At 34.7% G+C, this 17,595-nt stretch overlaps 2 protein-coding genes across 2 annotated transcripts; one reads left to right on the forward strand and one right to left on the reverse strand.

The window, feature by feature from the left end:
• Nucleotides 1–5,112: 5,112 nt before the first annotated feature.
• Nucleotides 5,113–10,481, reverse strand: LOC113233101. The gene is made up of 3 exons (XM_026468084.1): nucleotides 10,349–10,481; nucleotides 9,199–9,452; nucleotides 5,113–6,236 (listed from the first exon to the last, which is right to left on the reverse strand). The coding sequence occupies exons 1-3, from the start codon at nucleotides 10,404–10,406 to the stop codon at nucleotides 5,181–5,183; spliced, it is 1,368 nt and encodes a 455-aa protein (XP_026323869.1). The 5' UTR covers nucleotides 10,407–10,481; the 3' UTR covers nucleotides 5,113–5,180.
• Nucleotides 10,482–14,895: 4,414 nt separating this feature from the next.
• Nucleotides 14,896–17,194, forward strand: LOC113232746. Its single transcript, XM_026467524.1, has 4 exons — nucleotides 14,896–14,959; nucleotides 15,228–15,344; nucleotides 15,612–15,949; nucleotides 16,074–17,194. The coding sequence occupies exons 1-4, from the start codon at nucleotides 14,896–14,898 to the stop codon at nucleotides 17,118–17,120; spliced, it is 1,566 nt and encodes a 521-aa protein (XP_026323309.1). The 3' UTR covers nucleotides 17,121–17,194.
• Nucleotides 17,195–17,595: the final 401 nt, after the last annotated feature.

Raw genomic sequence — 17,595 nt, forward strand, 5'->3', positions numbered from 1 at the left:
ATCGAAATTTGCAAATTGCGCAGAGGTTTAACGACACGCTGCGCCCGTGCACGTGTTCGTGCTGCCCCTCAGTCGCCAACAGGCACTTGTCGACGTCGGATCCGAATTTTCTCCGCCTGTTCTTATTTTATCCACATTAATTTTCAGCACGCGGATTGCGGGACTCGAGGCTTGCATTGAAATACCTCGCCTTAAGTATTATATCCGGTTCTGATGCTGACTTCATAACTTCGACTCTGTAAAGCATCAAAGAATTTATATACAAATGGAAATGTCGCGGTGGGTCCTACAACTTTGCTAATATCGAACAAGGCCAGGGGTCGGCAACCTTTTGAGTTAGAAGAGCCAAAAATTACAATTTACAAAATTTCACAGGTTTAAAAAAGCCACTAAAAATTTTCTTTTCAATATTATAGTACTTGCTTATGTAAAGGTATTTGATTTTGATTTAAAATAAATAACTTGAAGATAAGAAATAATACATATTTATTCATGCATAGTATTATTTTTTTTCACAACGAATTTAAGGTATTTAACTAGAAAATTAACATAATTAAATAATATAACAAAAGAATTGAGTAGTAAATCAGTCGAAACATTGATTTACTACTACGCAGGTTGCCGACGACGGCTGGACTAGACACTTATTTAGCACGAAGAAGGTTATTTTATATGAATTGTTTAACCTTATTATTATTTATTATATTATTATTCATACGTGTTAATTTTTAAATTTATTTATTATTAAACCAATTAGTCCACATTTGTTAGTAACAATAGTCTTATATTGAGAGGACAATTATAATCAATTAAATTAAATTAAGTACAACATTATAGTAGCAATAGAGGTCTTTGTGAATGAATTCGTCCAGGGAAGTACTTCCACCTTACCTATTTCTGCCGCCAAGCTGTAATTGCGTTTCGGTTTTGAAGGGTAAGGGTGCTGGTGCAATTACACTTATATTACTTGTCAACTTACGTCTAAGTCTAACTTATTTAATTTTAGTCATTTGCTGTCTCCACAAATTACTACTTGTTCTTATTAATATTATTGCATAATGTATAAATAAAATAACGTAATAAATTGTAAATTTTACGACGCCATTGGAAGGTTTGCTGGTACTTATAACACAGGTTTTCCTTTTTTAAGTACCAGCGGTCATATCTACTGATTCTTTGATACTTACTTACTGTACGCTATGCATGTTGTATTATTATTATGGCAAATAAATCTATTATTATTATTATTGTTACAAAGCTCTGGGTGACAATATTTCTTTTTTAAACTAGACCCCAAAAGTTCGTGGGTTCGTAATTACATTTATTGGCCAAGTTTTATTGAAATCGGTTACCGGAAAGAGCGCAAAACCGGGTTCATCCTCTAGTTTGCCACTCTTAGAGGTGGAACATTTTCTTCAAATTTAAATGAGACCAATGCTGAGGTAACCTCTTTCCAACAAAAAAAGAACCATCAAAATCGGTTCACAAATCCGGCCAGAGTTATCGCGTAACATACATATGAAAAAAATATCTATAAACTGAAACCAGACCAGCCGATCGGACGCGACGTGCGTCCTACCCGCCGATACTGCGCTAGTTAGGAATTATTACATGAATTGAATGTATGAAATACTGCTCTTGTGAGACATTAATAAAGAAGAACTAGAACTAGAAAAGGCTGCCACTACTGAAGCAAGCAATTCCATTAATGTTTATTTTTCTTAAAGAAATAAAAATAAACAAAATTTTTTTTTCAGTTGGAGATAGTACTTCTTTATTTTAATTTGCATATCGAAGCACTAAGCGGTTGAATCCATAAGCTAATGTATGTGTTTAAAAAACTACGCGCTTTTGCTGATTTTATAATAATCAGGCCATATTTTATAATAATAATTATGCCATATGTCATTCAATTATTACATATTGCATTACATCTTGGAGTGGTATTGCTAAAACTTCATTACTAACCATTGACAGAGCCCAGCGAGCGGTTCTAAAGGTTTCTATCTTCCGCCCTTTCCTTTACCCCGCTAACCTTCTACATAAGTCGTGTAAGCTACTAACTGTAAGGCAATTATTTATTAAGTCCACAGTTCTCAAACAGCACATTGCACTCCCATATAGTACTAAAAACACTAACAAAAGACGGAAAGATATTGTCTGCCCCAAAATTGTGATTTTTTGTGTTTCTTGGTCCAATTTTGTACAATAAATAATGTTTGTTACATAAAGGTTAAGAAAATTCTCCAAGAATTCCATCAAAATATGTCCTACGATGATACAGAGAATTTATTAATTATCTCAAGATAAATGTTGTCTAATTTAAACGTAATAGGTTATGATTTGCATTTCATTGTTTAATTATAATTATTGTTTTGTTTATATTTCAATATTTTTTTTGTTTATAATTTAATCATCATATGTATATTCACCTGTATAATTAATATTTTTTACCTGAAATACAGGATTCTCCTAGTTCAGATATATGTGTTATATTTTACATTTATTCGCATAATTAGTCTTAAGTTATTCGTTTGTACAATACGTTATTCAATAAACAATTTTATTATTTATTATTAATTTTAAAAGATTGAATGGATGACAGGTTGTACAGGGAAGAGGGAATATTATTCCATATTTTAGCGGCCATATATTTCAAACTACCGTAAAAGGCAGTTGTTTTATGCAACTTTATGTTGTAGGAAACAACCTTTGTGTTTTGCGTAAAAATCTTCCACGAAATCATCCAGAAGCGATGCAAAATCGAGGAAGCCTCAACAGAACTCTCAGTTCTAAATCAGCAGCGTAATGTATGTATATTATGAGTGGACGTGTCGCTTATCACCAAACGCACGCCTTGCATGTCCCAAATTAATACTATCGCTATACTTTGTAAATACTGTAATGATCACTTTATGTGGTATGTGGTAATGATTAACTGTTTAGAAGCTTCAATGATTAATATCATTAATAATAATGACGCAAGAAACTCGTTGCCCCGCACTAGGGTGCTGTCGCGGGTGTCATGGTCACACACGTAGACAACCACAAATTACACCCAAACTCACGAGAGAAATAAATGTAGGCCATACACATATTTCTCCCGGCCTGGGAATCGTACTCAGGGCCTCTGCGTGGTAGTCCAGGGTGGTAACCGTTCGGCCACAGATGCATTAGAGATTTATAGGAATCATATCACTTAAACTGACACGACATCACGTACAAGAATTAAAATTATTGCAGTCAATTGAACGTTCAATTGAAGATTCTAGAAATTAAAAAAAAATCCCATCACATCTTTATTTACATCAATTGTGTTGTTTCTATGAATGCGATTGTGATAATGATTGCATTGCATTTTTGCTTAACGAACTTTTAATTATTTCAAATTATATTCTTCCGAGCAAGGAAATTAATTAGGTTGGTTGATTTGTAATTCAGGTAAACAAAGTATTTCTTAATTTGTTATTTCTTCGAATCTATCAAACTTCTCAGCAATACTATTCGCAACAATGATTCGTACCAGAGACAAACCGATCAGCGCCATCGAATGCAGCAACCTTCATGAAAGCATAAGGTTGACCTGAACAAGTTTTCTCTTCTGGACAATCGACGAATATTTTCTATTGCTTCAGAGAACGCTATCGTGGCAAAATCTTTACATCCAGCTCCAGGTGTAAAAAAGACATTTTTAACCGACTTCGAAAAAAGAAGGTTCTTAATTCGACGTTTTCTTATTCGAATTTTACGTATGTTACACGATATCTCCGGCCCGAACCTATTTATATGATTCTTTTTTTGTTGGAAAAAGGGTACCTCAGTATTGTTCCCATTTAAATTTCAAGAAAATATTCCACCTCTACGGATGGCAAACCATGGAATAAATCCGGTTTCGCACACTTTCCGGTAACCGATTTCAATAAAACTTGGCAAATAGATATTTCCACGAACTTTTGAGGTCGGTTTCTTCAGCACTCTGTGCCGAGATCATTATGTTATCAAGCGACGGGGCGAACAAGCCGTGCGCCTGATGGTAGGCGACACACCTATCCGTGACTATGTGGCAGTGCCACTCAGAGCTTAAAATCGAAAATATCCGAGGAGCACTGCCACTACGCTCGTCACCTTAAAGGATAAGTTAACAAGTCCCGTGTGCCTGTTATTTCACCAGCACCTTACCCTTCAAAGCCGAAACCGGTAGAAATAGAGAAGGTGGGAATACTTCCCTGGACAAACACTACTCAGACTTAGTTTTTCTTATGAAGCGCTATCTCTAGGCTCTATAGCCAAGGATATAGAACAATGTTGTCTTCAAAAAGCGAGTATGAGCATATAGAGAGTGGCAGGAAAGTTTTACTACTTTTGCATGCATGATATCAAAATTATTTTGTGTGTCATATTACAAGCAATCACAACAACACCTGGTTTGCCGTCCTCGACCATGTCCACACTCATCAGATGAGATTGAGGTGAAATATTTACCTTTACATTTGTTTAAAATAAAATACACATTCGATACCTTGATCCTGGAAATGTTTTTTATAAAGAACGTAACTCAAGAAAGTATGTCGGAAATCTGAGAAATATTCAGACGTTACAGTTAAGTGAACTTTAAAACAAATTAGCGACATCTACATTCATCATCGAGAACCACTTCTCTGGCTAGTTTAATTCGCAACCCAAGCACTTTACAATGATCTACAAGTCATGCATTCTGGTTCCTAAAACTTCTTAACTTTTTGCATAGATGGCGCTACAACAAATGTTGATAAAATAGCTCGAGTAAATGTCTAAAAGGCTTAATTTTTAAACAAAATGTGATCTATGGGAATGATAAGAAATAGTTTCGGTAGAAAAACAATTTACATTGTTACAAAAAAATAAATTTGCTCCTTATATTATACATTGCTGTTACTTATTAAATTATTACTCATACAGCCTGTCTCTACCACTATATCCTTGCCCACACACTAAGTTAAACACCATAATATGTATGTGTAAATTTAATCTTAATAGTTTTATAGGTAATCTACTAAAGTAGCCGTAAAGTAAGTATTGTAAATAAGTGTTGTAATCATAATTAAGTAAAACACGACACTCGTCGTAATTAATTTTATTTACTTTCTAGTCGTCAACTATAACTAATAACAATAAGTATTTAAGTAAATAACATGTACACATCAAAAGTTAAAGAACTCGTCGTTATCGTAGGGTTGTTCCACAGACTCTTGGCCTCGAAGTTGCGACAATTTAAATCCAGTTTCTTGCACTTGATCTACTTTGGGTAGCTCTTGTTTAATCATTTCTTCTACATTTAATTTGTTCAGTTCTTGTTGTACTTTTTCCCTTAAAGGACCTTCTAGAGCATCCATTATCTGATACCTTAAAAGATTAGGAAGAATGTTCACCGCAAACTCAATTACGTAGTCCAGTGTCCCAGCGCCATCGCAACGCACCTGAATGTTACCAACCTCAAGATCAAGTCCTCTAAATTCTGGTTTCTTTCGTGTATCCAAAGGCTGCGCTAACACAATCCTGCCACTAACATATTCAGCGGAAAATGATGCAGTTCCCGCTCTGGACATAAGACCACTAAGTGCTGTGATTTCCCATTGAGTTGACCCTTCGAGTTTTTGGGTACCAATCTCAAAATCAGCTATTGCCGTATTGTTTTCCATCTTAAGAATAATGTCACCAACACGATGGAACGATGACAAGCCCGTCACCCAAGTACGAGTTAAGGTTATAGCAAAAATGCTTACTGTAGCATTGTAATCTTTTATCTGGTAAGGATCCATGTTCATATTTCTTACTTTCTTTCTTAAATCTGCTATTACCATGTCCAGAGGTGATATTGAATTCGGGAACTGCATGTCACCAGCTACTTCCTCGAGGTTCTTGTTTATTTCGTCCCTTGCTTTTCCGTACGCTTCTTTGAGGACGTAAGGCTTGATTGCATCGAAGATCACACTGCCAAGGCCGTTAATCATTCCTTGCACCATAGATCCGAAGAAACCCAAGTTTTGGAAATTAACATTAATAGCACTGAACGCAAGGTCTATGTGCATATCCTGAGCACGGAGTTTTCCATCTCGCTCGACTCCTAGATTGGCTCGCGCTAATATTTTGAGGCCAGTAATGTCAACAGTATAAGGACCTGATGCTTTTTGGAACCAGGAGACCATAGTGTAGTTACCACGAGCTTTTAGCTTGTCGATTAACATTGACGCATGAACCTGAAAATGTGAAATTGGTCACAAATAGTAAACGCTAGATTTATTGCAAGTTATTTTTTTTATGATAATAACGCACACACTCAACATGACAATAGGGAAACTCTGTGTCGCGAGTGCCATGGACACACACACATAGACAACAACAAAATTACACCCAAACCCACGAAATAAATAAATGTAGGCCATACAAATATTTATCCCGGCCCGAATTCGAACCTGGGACCTCTGCCGGACTGCCCGGCATGGTAACCGTTCGGCCACGGAGGCAGTTTGATTGGGATGTTAAATATTACAATAACAGCAAATTAGATTGCAAATTAACACTTAAACAATGTAAAAGATGTGTTATACTGTCTCATATCACAACAAAGAAAAATATTGAAATAAGAAAAATAGAAATAGATTATAGAAAATGAAACTATTTTTCCCGTATTTAATTTTCGTATATTTGATTTTTCTAACAAACCAACGTTTCGGGCCCTTTACAAGTCCCATGGTCATGGTTGACTGAGGTGGTAGAAACAAACAGATATAAGACTGCAGAACCAATTAATATATTTTAATTTATTCTAATTTCCATTATTAATTAAAAATTAATATAAATTATTAAAATTCGTACTGTTAAAGTAAAATAATTTGTAATACAAATGTAGCGCTTTAAAATTAGATATAACTGGTTGATAACTTTACCATCTCAGTCAGCCGTGACCATAGGACCTGTAAAGGGCCCGAAATGTTGGTTTCTTTGAATAAACAAATATACGCGATTTAAAACCAGAAAAAATAGTTACATTTCCTAGGTATAACAGTCGCGAAAACCTTAGAACTCGATAGAAATGGAATATAAATTTTAATTTTATTGAACATCATGATGTTTTTAATACTATAACATTAATATGAGTAAGTTTGTTACTATTATTAATACAAAGATCAAACAACCAAAGCATAATTTCAGTACAGAGTACTATAAAAACCGACCTCAAAAGTTCGAGGAATCACATTTATTTGCCAAGTTTTATTGAAATCGGTTACCCGAAAGTGCGCGAAATGGTATATACATAGGGCGCACTATAAACTTCCGGAACTGGCCATTTAGATAAACAATATTTAAAAAGTAATTACAACATTTGAAAATGGAACTCTTTGGCTGTAGTACAGTTTGTTTCATCTGACTGTCACTTGTTTTTACTTTGTGGCGTCGGTTCAGAAATTGGTTGTCTACATCATCATGTAGAAAAAACTAACTCGTGAAAATTTTCGTAGTATGATTTTCTACGACTTTAAGTGTAATATAACAGCTCAGCGGAGCTTCGCTCGGCTTCAAACTGCTTTTGGCAATGAAGCACCATGTAAGACGACTATTTATAGCTGATTCGTAAAATTCAAACGCGGTCGTGTGAATCTCAGTGACGAATTTGGTGATGGTCGCCTATCCACTGTTGTGAACAACAAAAACATCGATGCTGTGCGCCGTATGATCAAAACAGACAGGCATGTGACATACCATGAGATTTGGGCATCTTTAGGCATAAGCATGAGTCAAATACAATCAATACTACACAAACACAAACATCCCACACAATTTGACTAAGGCTCAAAAAACGGATCGCGTCACTTGGTGCAATGCCATGCTTGCCAGATTCAACGAAGGTACGACAAATTTGGTGTGGGACATAGTAACAGGTGACGAAACATGGATTTATAGTTACGATCCCAAAACAAAGCAGCAATCGAGCGTATGGGTCTTTCGAGATGAGCCGAAACCAATCAAAGTGGCGCGCGTGCAAAGTGCTTCTAAGCGGATGATTGCTTCTTTTTTTAATAAAACTGTACACGTGTCTACTGTTGCTTTGGAAAATCGTTGTACCGTGAATAGTGATTGGTACACGACCATTTGTTTGCCGGAAGTTATTGACAAACTCCGTAAAAATAACCGTAAACGCCGTATCATCTTGCACCACGATAATGCCAGTTCTCACACGGCCATACAGACAAATGAATTTTTGAAGGTGAACAACGTTGACCTTATGAGCCATCCCGCGTACAATCCCGACCTGGTACCTTGTGACTTTCATTTATTTCCAAAAATTAAGAACAATTTTCATCGCCTGAAGAGGCTGTCGAAGAGTATGAAAAATAAATGCATAAATGTTTTCAAAATTGGTTCATTCGTATGAAAAAGTGCATTAACGCTAACGGAGAATATTTTCAGAAACAATAAATTCATTCCTGACCATTTATTGTATTTTTTCTTATTCATTCCAAAAACTTATTATAGTGCGCCCCTCGTATCCCTATCCACCCTTAGATTAATATTTTCTACAAATTTAACTGGGACCAATACTGAGGTACCCTCTTTCTAACACAAAAAGAATTATCAAAATAGGTTCACAGATTTATCGCATAACATACATACAAAAAATACAGTTGAATTGAGCACCTCCTTCTTTTTTAAAGTCTGTTAAAAATAAGCTAATGACTGAGTCTCGGTCTGTGGCTCAGTTGGTAAGAGCGATGGCGGTTGGTAAGATTGTGTTGTTCGTTCTTTGTATCTTTAATAAAAGAATAGAATTTTTTTAAATAATTTCTAATTATCTCCGAATAAAATATAAAAAAAACATTACCTACTTTTAAATACTTGTTTTTAAAATTATTATTAAATTGTTCTTTCAAATTTTGACCTTTTTTTACAATATTTATTATTTTAATAAATACGACGCAGTGAATAGATTTAAATATAGGTACTAATTTGTAACATACTTGAGTATATTACTATGTTGAACGTAATTATTAAATCATAAACGTACTTTGTCACGTTATTTTCTTTTTTAAGCTACTATGATTTATAATTGGCAATACATACTGGTCATCTAAAATAGATTTCTAAGTTTGAATTGTATGCTGTTTGATGTCAATTAATAAATAAATAAAATTTTATATAAATCTTTAAATTAAACCTTACCTCCATAGCCCCAATTTCAACGTTCACAGACACTATCCTGAATTTGCTGATGCCATAAACAGCTGTATTCTTAAAGTTCACCGTGGCGAAACTCAAGGATTGCTTCATATCGGGCACGGGGTAAGGATCGGGGATTTCCGCCCCCGGTAGACCAACTGGGTCTGGTTTTTTAAAATGTTCAAGAATCAGAAGAAGTTGTTCACTCATCTTTTTCTCTCCTTCTGCAAGGCGTGGGTCAGTGTGTGGCTGGACATCTGAAATTTGATTAAATACAATATTTACATCCAGACGTGGAATTTACTGCATTATTTTTTATATTAAAATCGAACACCGCAAAGAAAAATGGCTAGCCTATGATTTAATCGTAGGATTTAGACAGTCTCTGGTAAATAATATGTAAAACGAGATGTTTGAAAATGGAAAGTATATTTATTCACTCATTCATATCGATTTTCATGAACAAAATACGTCGTTAATTATCTATTGCCCACCATTATTTTAATTAAAATGTTAAAACCTTTTTCTTTTTCAGAAATAAATATATTTATTTGATGATAGTAAGTTCTGACCTTGCATTAAAATAAACATTTAAATACATGACAAATATACTTGGACTTTAATTAATCATAAATTGGACACGTTTCTACATAATCCCAAGAGTATTCAAAACAAAGAACACAATTTGTTGACCCCAGCACATTATTATTTGATCCGCGTGTCTTGACAAGACAAAGATAGGACATTCCGCATTGGTTCATCAAACCGTTAAACACAATACCTCACGATTGAACAATCATTATTATTTTTTATAAAGTTTGCTGTCGAATGTTATAACATCCTATAGCTTTTTTGGTTCGCTCTAAATGAAAGAGGTTGTAGCAATAATGTCAAATTATCAAAATAGCAGATTGAAAGTGATTGATTGTGGTTGCTATGAAACGACTAGAAAGTAGTGATAATTAAATGGGAATAGACAAGAAAAAGCAAGAGAACAATGACAAAAAATTAGACCGACGAAAACTTCACTACGAAAATTTCTTGTTCACAAAAACAACACAGAAATAGAGAACTGCATCGACGGCACACTTTGTAACTTCACTTCTACTTAGTAATAGGTACTTTCAAAATTTTCATAGCACTAAAAACACACCTCGACCGTGTCCAAAAGCGGTAAAAACCAAGCCGAAACAAATGAAAGTCGGCCACATCCCGTTTATCCCGTTTGACAAGCGATGAATGAATGGGTAATGTTCCCTCTAGGGGCAGAGTTCAGAGCTTATCTCTTCAATACATTAATCATCTTTTCGAATTATTATAAGCGTCGTTGAGGAGCAGGGGAAGGGTTGCGGTGCAGCGGTGTGTTAAATTTGTACGATACTGCCAACAAGTTCTAAAGTTTGTCGTTTGTTTATTTTATCTTTGTAATTTTGTGCGACATTTTTTCGCCTTACTTCGTTATCGGATGCGTATTTGTAATTCGAACTGTTTACTGATTTGTGTAGTTCGTCTTTTGTTTTGTTCGTTTTTAAGTAATGACGTGATTTAAGTAATTCTAGATCGTTAATAGAATGGAATAATATTGTTGACTATGTAATATATAATTGTAATGTTTAGAAATGTACAAAATTATATAAATAATTACTATGAAAATGTTTTTTTTTAAAGTATTTATATGTTTGTTTTTAAAGTATTTATATCTCTTCTTTTCGGGCGGCACAAGACTAGAAGATTTGGAGTGGTCTGACGGAGGCGTAATGCATATAAGTGAATAAGCGTTTAAAGTCCCCACATCGTATTGGAGCTGCGTGGTGGACATTAAAATATAAGATGTATCCACGCATCTATTCTTCTTATTCTTTATACAACTATGGCTCTACGCGGATAGTATTTTAGTAAAAGACAAATTTAATGACCTTTTTAACCGACTTCAAAAAAGGGCAAGTTCTCAATTTGGTTTGACTATGTTTTTTTGTATGTACAACGTACGTAATTATTCTGACATTTGTGAACCGATTTCGATAATTCCTAATTGAAAATCCCGAGCCGACTTGCACCTGTCCCGCACTTGCGCTTGGTGTATTGTCATCCATATAAATTACACCCTCCGTGCTCCCGACCCGACACGCACCCGTTCCCTGTGTGTTTGTAAGGGTTGCCACCCTGTAATGCGCGGGAACGGCTTCACCACCATGCTGCGGAAGCAAGTAGCGTCCCTGATGAGCAGGGTGTGAGGCAGCGCCAACGGCTTCATTCGGACGGTGGCCGAGAGCGACGACGGGCCAATACGGTGTCAATGAATAGTAGAAATAATTTGCAAAGAACAACAAATTTTTTTAAAGTCTTAATAGAATTAAATACCAGGGGATATTTAATACTAAAAATTCTGACACCTGATTCACAAGTCTGATTAAAAGTCGGGTAGGTACATAAATGAAAGGAGACTGGAACTAGCGTAAAGGCCATTGGTCGTTAATGAACTTGACCTTTCCTTCGAACAAGATCAAGAGACATTTGTTGCGCCTTGTCTTGAATATGTCTTTTAATATTGGATTGTTATTGGCATATTATGACATTTATGTGTGTTATATACTAAGGTTTTTTTTTGTACTGTTTACATACGGGTAAATGGACAGACGGTTCACCTGATGGAAAGTGGTTTCTACAGACATTTGCAATACTAAATTATGTTGCGGGACGACGAGTATGACATCGTAACTCTCATATTAAAAATTCAAAATATCTTTATTTAATAACACTTACATTCGTCTAGTCGAAGCTTTTCGCCTTCTTTTATCACTTTCGCTTTCTTCTTCACCTTCCACACTCACCTTACCCCTATCAACTATCATTTTCCCTGTAATTTAGATAATTATCTACAAAAAAACTTTCGCTCCCCAATATTCTAATTAAGACAAGTAAATGAGCTTCCAGCTAGATGACAGAAGAGTATGTATTCTTAATTTGTAAAACCATTGTTGTTTGGGACATCCCAATCCCTACCAGATCCATAATAATCTAGCCCCGCAATAGGGAAACCTCACTAGGGATCTCATGGACACACACATAGACAAGAATAAATTAGACCCAAACTCACAAGAGAAATAAATGTAGGTCATACAAATATCTCTCCCGGCCTGGGAATTGAACCCGGAACCTCTGCGTGGCAGACCAGCATGGTAACCGTTCAATCAGGGAGGCAGTTAAGAGTTCACAACATAATGTGGTCATAGACACAACAAGTCGTGATTCTCTTGTAAGCGGTTCTTCTTTGAACACAACAATGTTGAATTTATTTGGAAGGATACCTAGCAAATACTGTAATATTAAAAAGAGGACATTCAGTATTGATTTCGGAGATATGATCGTTGAACAATGCTAATTTATCATTTGTTCACGTTTTCTATTCTAATTCATCAGGACATCGTTAATAACGCTAGCAGATGAGTAAACAGTGAATTAACGTCTTAATGCCATAGTTCACAAAATGCAATAACACGTTAGGTCCTTTTGAAATTATATTATGATGCTAAATATAAAAAGTGCCTCCGACAGAGAGAAAAACCCTATAAATTGAAAAATATACGGAAATCAGGGTAATAAGGGATCCTCGTCATACTCTTCATTCTAATAAGTTAATAAAACAAGGTGGTTGAGTTAGATTGTCCGTTTCGTCTGAGATTGTAAAAACAACTGATTCGACAACAGGCGAAAGCTCGTCAGTTAGTGAGGCAGTATTGTAAGTAATGATCAAAATCGAATCTTGAAAAGTTATATTACAGGCGAATGCTAGTCAATCCATGAGGCAGTATTGTAACGTAATGCTTAAAATCGCGTCTTGGATTGTTACAATACCAGGCTCCCGGTGAGGGACCGCCTTAATAGAAAAAGCCAGGTTAATTTTCTTCAGTGGATTGAAGCAATAAAAAGTAGTCACGTATCCTGCTCTGACATATTGCATACTTAAAAGCACCTTACGTGAGTATGTCATAAATCACCAAGAAACTATTACTATCGCAGGTGAATAAACCTATCCCGTTACAAAAAGATAACGTTATCGTTACACAAGGAAACCCTTACGCACGCGTTACAGTTATCTTTCTATATTGGTATCGTAAAAATAATTTTCATCACACTTTCTCGTAAACAGTGCCATAACATGCACGCAAAGTCGATCGTAATGTCCTAAATTATGCCCACGGGTTTTTTCATTACATTATCGGCCTATGCAATTTTTATAATAAGATTCCATAATAAATAAACAAACACTACTAAAAATGCATTGCCCTGGAAAAAATTGTTTAACTTGGCTACAATACTTTCAATATTGGTCATATTCCTTCCTGTATACAACTCATAATATCGCACCCATGGTGTCATAAGGCCACATCTTCAAAACGAAGTGGAATTCCTTGCCTGCAGACCATATTCCCGGAATGCTATAACTTGGGGCCTTCTCAAGGTGAGAGTGACTAGCATTGTTTGGGTGTGCATGCTATATCATTGACTTCGTCGTCACTTTCCATCAGGTGAGATGAAGGTTATATACGCACTTATTCTATCATAAAAAAGACAACTTCTCCGGACAGAGGTTTAAAGTTTCTTCGAAGGAAATTACTCGGTAAGTCTTTTATACGTAAGAGTCAATACAACATCAAATGGCTGTGGTTGATTCCGCATAATAGCGAAAGTGTTGAATTAATCGCTTTAGAAAAAATAAAAAAAAAACAAAATATTTAAAAAAAAATCTTTAAAACTCCTTAAAAAAAATATATAGTAAAATTAATGATATACGCTGATTAATATATGGTGTAAAAATACGACTCCTAAAAATATTCACGATACAAAAAAATCACACACTTTCGTCGAAATTTTACAAGAAAATCGCTATATTCAAAATGTACCTTACATATGCCAATGATTTTTTTATATCAATTGAATTAAATAGAACACGTGTAAGTAGTATATGATATGCATTTTTAAAACGGCCTTAATTTTGTTCGTAAAAAATAAATTCTGAAATAAAGCCGGTGTCCCCTATCCCTTGACTCGCGCAAAATTTTATTTGAGCTGAGTAGTATAGACTCTTAAAGTAGTCCATATTATTTTTATGACTTTCAGTTGATGAAAGCACTTTTGACGTATGACCACATGTGGCTTTAATACATATTGCGCTGTTAACACGGTAATGTATTAACTCAAAAAGTGTATTTCTCAGAATCGATGAAAAACTAATTACTCACTTGCAGTGATAGATCATAATAATTTATGTTTAGGTTAAAGTTTGTCACAGACATCTAATTTTTTATTGAATTGATATTCAATTATTTTTTGTGAGATTACTCCACTAGTTTGTTATAATTATTAATACAAAAATCGAACACTTAGAAATAATTCCTTCGATCCGGCCGGATTCGAACCGACGCGACGTCTCCTGGCAAACCGTGCTAGATGCCATGCCAACTAAGCGACGAAACAAACTCTACGTTCAGTAATGATAATTATAATCTTAAATGTCACATATTTTGAGTTGCATCACTATTGTACTATTAGTGCGGTTATATCAAGTGTACGATATAATATCGTTTTGTGATATCATAAATGCATGACACGATTTTTGACCTCTCAGATATAAATTAACCTTAAGGTCTCATTCAACTTCGTTTATTCTCAATACAATGTTTGATTCAGTATATCATTATGTGGAACGTGTGCGGAGTCGTGATTTTGGTGCTGTTTAATGAGAAATATTGTCGCGGTCAAGGTGCGAGTGCTTTCCTGTGTACTTATTCTAGTAACTCGAAAAATAAATCAACTAACAGTCAACATTGTGTTCAAAACATATTCTCTAATGAATAAACTAACGTGGTGTACTGTACATAACATGTATGCAATTTAATTTATTTTCAATTCATTTGAAATTATCATATTACAAGAATTCTACAACTTGAATAAGAATTTAGGACGCTCAATCCCTTTTACAATCTGATGAGGGAATCTAATAAAGAACTATGTTCTCGTTAACATTTCAGATGTACTGCAAGAAACAACAACGCTAGGCGAATCTATTGAAGAAACGTTTGACTCCGCAAATGTCATTGATGGCTCTACAGCTTTTACAGATAATCCAGACAATTGGAACAGTTTTGGTGAAATAGCAACCTTTGATAATATTTTTAATGACAATTATACATCTTTTAATGAATGGAACACCGACAACTTAAGTATCTTTGGTACTTCCAATACAGAAAATATAACAGTTTGGAATATTTTTGAAGATTCAATTATAGAGACTACAGAATTTAATAATACAAATAAATCACAAAATTTAGTTAGTACTGTAATCCAAACTGGTTATGAACACAATGTTGTTGAAGATACTGAAATTTCCAATACCGAAACGACAAAACTTTTAGGTGAATTTATCGATTCGTCTTCCACTACGGAATTCACAGGTTATTTCGATTTCGATGAATTTCAAGAATCAACAACTAATATAGCGCACTTTGAAGATACAACTAAAGCAGTAGTTGAAGAACCAAATTTCAGTGAATTAATCCCAAAAATTATTGAAGAGTTAAAACAGCCCTACTTCGAAGGGATACCAGGAGTGGACATTCCGGACCCTGATCCAATCCCAGATATGTCACAATCACTTACGATTTTTGATAAATTGTATTTCACCAATTCTGCTGTACGAGGATTGAGCAAACTTAGGATTTTGTATATTAATATTGACGTCGAAGCGTCAGAGGTAAGCTATAGCTATATTTGGATTCCAAGGCTCCACGAATAAGAAATTCTATGTTATGATAGTAATATTGTTATTAGTACTAAAAATAATTAAAAATAACCGTAACCACGTTTCAATTTTCCAGGTTCAGGCCGCTATGCACATCGATACACTCCACACATCAGGCAACTATAGGTACAGTTCATTCATGACATCTCGGAATGGTCCCTATAGCGTTATTATCCGAAACCTTCTAGTCACAGCTCGAGCGAATATTGGTGTACAAATAGACGGTAAACTGAGAGCGCAAGACATCACCATGGAGCTTAGTCACGAAAGCATTGACGTCAAATTTGAAAATTTAGACCCTTTAATTGCAGGAATTGTCAATAACGCTGGGAACTTTATATTTGATACAGTAAAACCTTACATGCTGAAAGATGCTTATACGAAAGCCAGAACAGCTATTGACACTGAGTTAGAAAAGACAGCTGAGGATTTGCAATTTCCCAATAGCTTACCACCTTTAGACATGATACTTATAGATGTAGGTAAAAAAGTTAGAGAGTTAGGTTTTGACCCTTATAGATTAAAAGATTATGTAAGTAATGATACCGTGCCATTTTTTTCTGTTGCTCTATATAATACGTGGATAACAGGTGTATCTACTTTTCATAGAGTTGGAAATATTACTGTGAAGGTTGCTAATGGTACTGCAGTTCTAGACTTCGAAGTTGGAACTAAAACAATAGAAGGCAGTACTCATTGGAATGTCACGGTGTGCAAAATTATTTCTAATATTGGGAAAATTAATTTTTCTATTGAGCATTTTAGTGTTAGGGTAGTTATAAGTCAACCTTTAGATATAAGACTGACGCCCAAATTAATAGACTTGCAAATTGATGTTGGTAATTTACAAATGCGTTCGGATGGAGCTGGTACAGCTGATTACATTTTAGAATTAGCAGTGAACATCATACCTAATTTAATAAGGTATCACATAGTGGATGCCTTACAGTGGCCTTTGAGAAATAAAATACAGGAGAAACTGGATAAACTTAATGTAGAAGAAACAATAAAGCAAGAATTGCTGCCAAAAATTCATGAAATTGAGAAAACAGGATTCAAATTGTCATTCTTGAGATCTGTTAGAGTCGATTCATATGATGATGATGAATTTTTCAATTTCTAAATGTAATGTATTTAATAAACAATTTCATACATTTGTCCTAAAGGATAATAGGAACAGAACAAAGAAACTTTGTATCACACGCAAGGAGGAAGATCTAAACAACATAAAGACAAGAGGATGATGTCTGAGTCAATATAACCATATATAAGCGACAAAATATGTATTATTTTCCTATAAAATTAAATTACTTACTATTACATGCAAATATAAATTTACAAACCCAACATATGATAGCACAGAAAAGTGGAGTGCAAACTTATTAATTGACAGGGATACCCTATAGTCCGTCTTTTTAGAAGATGGAATAAAATGACATTTTTAGGGAAGCCAGTATTCATAAATTTTTAAATAGTCATGTAGTTTTATCGATAGATTGTGAAAGAAAATTGTTTTGGGTATTTCTGCTCCGCCGTGTATTAAATAAAATTTGTTTTTTTTAAATTGTTAGTCAATTAATTAATCGGATTTTCGGACA

Source organism: Hyposmocoma kahamanoa, unplaced genomic scaffold (assembly GCF_003589595.1).
Source record: "Hyposmocoma kahamanoa isolate Upper Pololo Valley unplaced genomic scaffold, ASM358959v1 78, whole genome shotgun sequence".
NCBI lineage: Eukaryota > Metazoa > Arthropoda > Insecta > Lepidoptera > Cosmopterigidae > Hyposmocoma > Hyposmocoma kahamanoa.

What these genes read in the sequence shown, in the direction of transcription:
- LOC113233101 (XM_026468084.1), bottom strand. Translation starts at nt 10,406, where the DNA reads ATGTGGCCGACTTTCATTTGTTTCGGCTTGGTTTTTACCGCTTTTGGA. An exon ending in CGCTTTTGGACACGGTCGAG is followed by an intron (nt 9,453 to 10,348) that starts GTGTGTTTTTAG and finishes ATCAAATTTCAG; the next exon opens with ATGTCCAGCCACACACTGAC. An exon ending in TTGAAATTGGGGCTATGGAG is followed by an intron (nt 6,237 to 9,198) that starts GTAAGGTTTAAT and finishes TCACATTTTCAG; the next exon opens with GTTCATGCGTCAATGTTAAT.
- LOC113232746 (XM_026467524.1), top strand. Translation starts at nt 14,896, where the DNA reads ATGTGGAACGTGTGCGGAGTCGTGATTTTGGTGCTGTTTAATGAGAAA. An exon ending in AGACAATTGGAACAGTTTTG is followed by an intron (nt 15,345 to 15,611) that starts GTGAAATAGCAA and finishes CAAAACTTTTAG; the next exon opens with GTGAATTTATCGATTCGTCT. An exon ending in TTGACGTCGAAGCGTCAGAG is followed by an intron (nt 15,950 to 16,073) that starts GTAAGCTATAGC and finishes TCAATTTTCCAG; the next exon opens with GTTCAGGCCGCTATGCACAT.